The sequence below is a fragment of the Marmota marmota genome, unplaced genomic scaffold (assembly GCF_001458135.2).
Source record: "Marmota marmota marmota unplaced genomic scaffold, marMar, whole genome shotgun sequence".
Taxonomy (NCBI): domain Eukaryota; kingdom Metazoa; phylum Chordata; class Mammalia; order Rodentia; family Sciuridae; genus Marmota; species Marmota marmota.
The window spans coordinates 5,231,568-5,238,811 of NW_025999946.1; the positions used below are offsets into that span (position 1 = coordinate 5,231,568).

Below are 7,244 nucleotides of genomic sequence, written 5' to 3' on the forward strand. Positions count from 1 at the left end.
AGGTAATTATTGCCTCTTTTTTTACAGTGGAGGAAACTGAGCCACAAAGAAGTTACTGGCCTATCCCAAGTCATATGGCTAGTGTTAGAAGAAAGATTATAATCTAACCTACTTAACTCCAAATCAGTATTCTGAACTGCTGCAGCATCCCATTTGAATCAACATCTTGGATGATGGGTATTAAAAGCTGACTATCTGGGTTCTTTTTTTTTAATCTTTATTTTGTTTATTTATTTTTATGTGGTGTTGAGGATCGAACCCAGGGTCTCACACATGTGAGGCGAGCGCTCTACCACTGAGCCACAACCCCAGCCCTACTCTGGGTTCTTGACCTCCAGAGATCCACAGAATTCCCATACCTTGTGTCTTCAAAATTCTACTCAGAAAATTGGCTATTTATGCAGAGAAGTCATGCTGACCATATCTTGAATTTTTCTCAGCCCTTCATATATTCTGACCAATTATTCCCAAAGGTTTTTATCTCAGTCAGAGGTACATATCAGAAACACCTGGGGAGTTTTCCTAAAATCACGAGCTCTGGCAACAGCCGTGACCTGAATCACAAACTCTGCAGGTGGGGCATAGGTGTGTATATATTTTTAAAAGGTTTTCAGGTGACTTGCCTTAGAAACACTGCCAAAATCCATTAACATGACTTAGAAATTTCAACATTTTGACATCCAATTATTTCTCTCAGATTGCCTCTATATCCCAGTTCCTCAGAACCTGATGTTTGGTTCAAAATGTGTGGTCACCCCCATTAGAACACCACCCAGCATTGGATCCTGAGCCTCTTGATCTTAGGGACAGCAATGACTTGCCCTGAGCTACATTAACACAGAGAAAATTCAGTCCCAGCCTCATATGCACACGTTAGGAAATTCTGTTTTCTGTTCCCTAAATGCCACTGGCTCAAGCTGGTGTTTTGGATCAGCAATTTTCACTCATGCAAGTGTTCTTCTTGGTTGAGGTTGAGGCCAGTTAAAGTATTGTTATGCACAGAATATAGAGAATGTAAAGAGGACCTCTGGGGAGGGTAGTCCAAGATGTGCATTGCACAAATGCATCAGGCTGAGGAGGCAATCAGGAACCAAAACAGCCTGCACACCACTTACCAAGCCATGAGTCTCTGTGTTGTGCCTTATGAGCTATAGAGAACCTGTCCTACAACTCTCCTAACGTCAACTTCCTATCTCACATTAATCTGAGATGCTCCATTAACACACTGAGAAAACTCAGCACCAATCCCTCACACAGATGGTTTTCTGTTCCTCATATGCCATAGATTCACATTGGCATTTTGGATCAGTTTTCATTCTTGAAGGTTCTTGGTTGAGGTCAACCCAAAAGCTGTCCACCTAAGCCCTAAAAGAAACTTCAGGATAGTCACCTTCATCATTTTTTCCCTTTTATTCTACCCACCCACTTCCCATATAAGACCAAGGAGAAGCCAAAGTTTTCAGAAAAATGACTTTTTATTGATCACATTTATTCACAATTATAAAAAATAGATATAAATAAAAATAGTGGAATATAATTATTAAATATTCAGTATACAGGTGTGATCCTTACCCCACCCAGTGAGGATTGAATAAACTAGACTGAAAGGTCAGAAGGAGTAATTGGCCAGAAAGAGAGCTCTACATGGAAGTAAAACAGATATTTAGTGCTGGTCATGGGTCATACCCAAGGATAATACATTCACAAGCATCATCATGTGGAGACCCAAGAAGCGTCAGGAGTGACCCACAACCTCTCTAGACAAACTACTCTGTGTGGCATCACAGTCCACAGTTTAGGGAATTATCTAGACTTCTAGTCAGACTCAGGAACACACCAGCTCTTACTCACACTCACACTTACGGCTGGTGCACAAGTACACACATATATACATATATATAAAACTTTCTGATCCACTCATGGAATGTCAGAGCTTTTCCTCAAGTCATTAGTGTCTCTACTCCCCAAACAACTGTTCCCACATTGGCCAAGCTCCCTCAAGAGACCTCAGCTGTTACACTTCCTAGTTAGGAAATTATTCATTTCCCAATAGCAGGCCTCATGAATGACCCTGTTAGGGGGAGCCAGCTCTCCTCCTACGCATGCACAGGAGATGTCATTTTTAACTCCAGGAGGATAGTCCATAAAAAGACAATTTCTAGTCAATACCATCCTGAGTCAGGATCACCTCTCCATCCTTGCCAGGGGAGTCTGGGCAGCCAGCACCCAGGCCCGTGACTGAGAGTAAAGCTATTGTTGCTCAGCTTGTTGGGCAGCACAAGCAAAAGCATCTCTGCAGAGCCTGTTTTCCCCAGTCTCTTCCTTACAGCTGCTGGAGATGACCGTACTGCAGAAATGATGGTCAGCATGGGAGTGGGGAACCTATTTCTTTTCTCCCTAGGCTTCCTGGGGGCCCTCAGAGGGCTAGGCCATTCTCTTCCCCAATGTGGGTGTGGATCCAGGGCAGGAACTGTGAGACCCTTGTGTAGACACCTGGCTTGTTCTTCAAAGCACATCCACTGCCCCAGCTCACAATGCCAGTCAGAGTCAGTCGGCCTTGGGTGGAGCAGATGAGGGGCCCTCCAGAGTCTCCCTGGAAAGCCAAAGACACAAGAAATGAGCCCTGGAAGTAATGAATAGGGGGCTTTCTGATCCCACCACCCAACCATGTCTGACAGAATAGGGAGAGGTTCCTGAAGTCAAAGTCCTAAGTGACTTTTTCATATCCTACCATATCAACTTTAAAATCCTTTATTTGGCTTTCAAAGCCCTGTCATCTGTCGCCTTTCCATCCGTGCTCCTAGACCCTGCTTCTCCTCCCCATCTTGGAATATTCCACACTCAGTCTGAGTTTTGTACCTTTTTTATCCTTTTTTCCCTCTACCTATTTAAATCCTTATCAAGTCACATTCTCTTTAAAGCTTCTCCTGCCTCTCCTAAATACTGGGTATTTTGTAATTCACACTGCATGCATCCTGAGCATGGAGTTACACTGCCTTCTACTAGTGCCTTTTTCTAATGATGTTAGTGCCTAGCACAGAGCCAGGCTCATGCCAAATGTTTGGGGTACACAAAAGCATTGCTTTAATCTCCCCAAAGACCTGAGCTCCTTATTCTGATTTCCTATGTAAGGACTTCCCAAAGTTGATGAAGCCAGACTCAGGAGCACTGGGGAGATTTGGGGGTAATGGAAAGGGTTGCTTCGAAATCTTACCTGACAGGAATCTGTTTCCCACTGTGGGTCAGCAGCACACAGCATGTTGGTGGTGACTTCAGAGCCATAGTAGTGGGGCTGCTGACACTGCTGGTGGGAAATCAGCTTCACAACAGTCATTTTTAAATTCTTTGAATATAAATAGTCAGCTAGATGGAGGAAAAAGCAAGGAGTTTGCATTAAGATGTGTCTCTCTGGGAACCTGCCAAGAAGGGGACCAACAAAAATGTCCCTACTAGGGAAAACTCTTATTCTTTTTCTATCCCAATCTAAGTCTTTACTCCACCCATAGCCACTAATCCCTCATCTATTTACCTTTGTGGCCCATCACTCCCTAAACAATGCTTCCCTCTCCATCCCTGGATCATCTGCCACACGCATTGTACTCCCATCTCCAGTCTTCCCTTGATCATGTTGCAATCACTTCAACTTCTCAACACTCTCCCAGGAGCCCCCTCAGTCAGCTCCAAATGTTACTTACTAGGATTCTCTTTTCCAAAGCCAGTGATCTCGCAGCTTGTGTCAAATTGGGCGTCACCATGGCTAGGGGGCAGGCAGATGGTCTGTATGGACCGGGATGGCTGTGCACACTGGCCCATGCTGGAACGGATCTTCAGCAAGGCTGGGGGAAGAAAAGAGTCACAGGATAAAGATCACCACTTAGTCAAGTGGTTACCATCTCTCTCCCCTCCAAATGCTGAGGGAGTGGCTATGTATATCTCTAGGTAAGTTAGGGTTATAAGCTATACAGGAAAGTCTGCTGATTACTTGTCACCAGGAAGCCTCTCTGCTCCATACTCCAAGGAATTCATTTTAGCTACTGATCAAGGCTTAGACAGCTAGGGCTACTGCATTATAGCTGCACAGATTGTTTTCTGCAAAAAGCCCTACTGAGGGAGCCAAGCTAAAATCCAGCCCAAGGCTCTACTCTCCAAATTCTATATCCTGATACAGACAGAAGCTGCATCCATCCTAATTTGTACAAACAAGATATTCCCAGACCAAGCCATAGGTCCATAGAGCTGTTTCAATTCAGAAGAGGCTTTGGGGTCTCTGTAGAGGAGCACCAGATCCTTCAAATATTTCATCTTGAACTCTTTTCCACCATTCCCTGTTGTATAGGCAGGGATTTCAAATTCCTCCACAACTTCAACCTCCACTTAGCTCTTTCCCTGGACCTCTCTTCCCCTCTGGCCATTATTATTTTCACTCACCAATATCATTGTGGTGAGCCAGGCTGTCAGCACTATAGTCTTCATGCAGGATGAGCTGTTCCACTTCAAACTTCATCTCCCCGAGGGTATTGGAGTTAAGCCTTGACTGACCCAGGTAGACAATATAGTCCTGCTTCTGTTGGTGATTACTGTAGGAGATAACATGCATCAGACAGCCTGATCCCATGAAATTCTGTCATTTCCCCTTCCACATCACAGAGGCCTCAAAACATAACTTATCCCCAAGGCCATGAGCCACATGGAAAAAGGCTGAAGGGAAGAATAGAAATTGAATCCTCTTCAGGGAAGAAGAAAGGGATATGTTTGGTTTGGGGCAGGAGAGTCAAAGAGGAGAGACAAAGGAACGTACATGAAACAGTGTGTGGCACTGACTACCCAGCAAGGACTGATGAGGCTTCCTCCACACACATAAGTGACAGAGCCTCCCCGGTGCCTCCGGTAGATGGCTGCAAACCAGGGTTGGTTCTCAATGATGGTAGCTTCTCCACCGATAATCTTAAAACGAGGCCTCAGAGCCTTCTGGCCACACTGAAACTTTAGTTGGCCTGGAGGAAAAAGAAATGAATGTCTTGGGGAGGCAAGAAGAATAAAGTATCTTACTCAGGCAGGCCTCCTTCCTTAACCCCGCTGGATAGAGATAGGGGACATATGAATTTGTCCCCTTCCCCTCCACTGTCATAAGCAATCAGTGACACTTACCACCAGAGCAGTCTTGCACCATGCACTCTTGGACAAACTGCTTTAGGCCAATCTGCACATAGCACCAGGGCCGTCTCTGGTTGTCTGGGTTCCTGGCAACACAGAGGGGCAAAGGATGTCATTCCAACCCAGACTACCTTCCCTGAATCCTCCCTTCCAGGCAAGACTCAACCAGAGACCTGGCTTTTCTCATGCTGTGGCTAGCACTCTGAGAGCAGAAGAGATGGTAACAAGGGTTTCTGAGAGGCAATGGGAAGAAATCCTGGTTTTTGTTGCCCCCTCCTCACCTGCAGTAATTATGCTTCCCCAGGCCCAGGTGAACAGCATCAGGTCTATGGGCATGATATGTTTTCTGAAGAACAGTGGGAGAGTTCCAGTCCAGGCAGGGCCGGCCCTTGGTGTCAGTATTGGCCTTTCCTCGGTATAAGTGACCATTCCCCTCATAGCAAGTTTTTGATGTATCTATAATGGATGTGAAGATGAGAGAATATTAAAATGGGTAGAAATACAGGCATTTTCAAGATGACATGTTTCAGACCTGGCAGATGACACTGGAAATGGTTTCATTCTATCCCCCTACCTCACATTTGTATAATCACTGTTTCATGAGAGTGTGTGTGTGTGTGCACGTATGTATGTGTGTGTGTGAGAGAGAGAGAAAGAGAGAGAGAAAAAGAGAGAGAGATTGACTGTGTATACCATACAGCAATGAACATGTCACCTGCCCCACCTCCAGCAAGTAGCTTCTGTCTGCTCCTGCAACCCACTCATCTATCTCTTCCTGCCCTGAAATCTCTGGTGCCTCCTTCTTCCCAGTTAGAATCAGAATCTCCATACCTATTTCACAGTGCTCCCCTTGGAATTTCTTTGGGCAGATACATCGCCGAATGTTGGAGAAATACTTGTAGGACACACATGTTCCACCATTCAGACAGCCACAGTTTGCTGAAGGGCACAAAGGTGGGGTAAGCAATGAGCCTGAGAGAAGCCAGTCCTGCAGCAGAGGCAGGGAGGGGCTGCCCCCTACGGCTTTCCAAGATGTGTGTGCAGCCAACTATTGTGCAAGGGATAGATACTCACATGCATCTGATGCTTGAAGTTCATGCCTGCCCTGCAAGAGACACACGTGGTCACTTAAGGTCCCATGCATTGGGACTCCAGGATAAGGATAAACTAGTCCCAATACCAAAATCCACTCTTCCCTCCAGCTCCTCTGTCCTCACCCTGTTCATATCTAACCAATTCTCAAATGAAAGACTATGAGTGTTTTTGCAGGGAGAAATAGATTGACTCAAATAAGTTTCACGTACATATGCCCCCAGGATAGGGCGGTTCCTGAAGTTTCTTCTTCCCTGACCTGAGAGTATGAACCCCCTTGGTTCTCAAGGGCCCCACTGACACACTGCTCTATTTCTCCGGGAGAGTCTGGCCTTGCTGTTGATGGAATCCGGAGGACTACAGCTATCTATGCAATTCCTCTCTTCCCCTGGCACTGTTCAGGGGTCCTACACGCCTCTCCTGCGACAGTCACAACAGGGTAACCACTCACTTCGGTGTCGCTCACGATCAGGGCGCAGTGAAGCAGGCACGCCAGCAGGACTCTCATAGTGGAGAAGTTGCTCTAGACAATGGTTCTGCAAAAGGAGGAGAAGTCAGGGCAGGAAGCAGAGGGGCGAGAAGGCGCGTTGAGTGGCTTACTGCAGCTTAGGGGGGGGGACCCCGGGTGCCCTGCGGGGTGAGTCAACTTTGACCAGGCTCCCCAGGCCGGGTAGTCTCTTCTTTCTGGGGTATCCAGGCTCTAGGAGCAGCCTGCATCGACACCCGCTGAGGTAGGCTTGGGACACAAGCTGTGACCCGGCTCGCCGCAGCTGCAAAGCCGAGGCTACCCGAGGTCAGGGGAAGGGAGTTGCGCAGGAGTCGGGGCTGCAGCGCTTCTGGCCCCGCGCTGTTAAGGCGAGCAGCACTCACCGGTGGCTGCGGCTGAAGGGCGCGGGCGGGTACTGCAGGGACGGCTTTACACCGCTAGGCTCTGGGGCTCTAGCCTCGGTGCTGTGCTGCTGGCTGGCAGTGCCGGCCCCTATATTAGGACCCGCCCC

At 47.1% G+C, this 7,244-nt stretch overlaps 1 protein-coding gene across 1 annotated transcript; it reads right to left on the bottom strand.

Annotated features, from left to right (window-relative positions):
* Positions 1 to 1,456: 1,456 nt before the first annotated feature.
* Plau (plasminogen activator, urokinase) lies at positions 1,457 to 7,244 on the bottom strand. The gene is made up of 11 exons (XM_015504614.2): positions 7,117 to 7,244; positions 6,698 to 6,782; positions 6,229 to 6,259; positions 5,986 to 6,093; positions 5,436 to 5,610; positions 5,149 to 5,240; positions 4,799 to 4,994; positions 4,429 to 4,577; positions 3,696 to 3,836; positions 3,215 to 3,363; positions 1,457 to 2,593 (listed from the first exon to the last, which is right to left on the bottom strand). Exons 2-11 carry the CDS (start codon positions 6,752 to 6,754, stop codon positions 2,417 to 2,419), a joined length of 1,275 nt encoding a protein of 424 aa, XP_015360100.1. The 5' UTR covers positions 6,755 to 6,782; positions 7,117 to 7,244; the 3' UTR covers positions 1,457 to 2,416.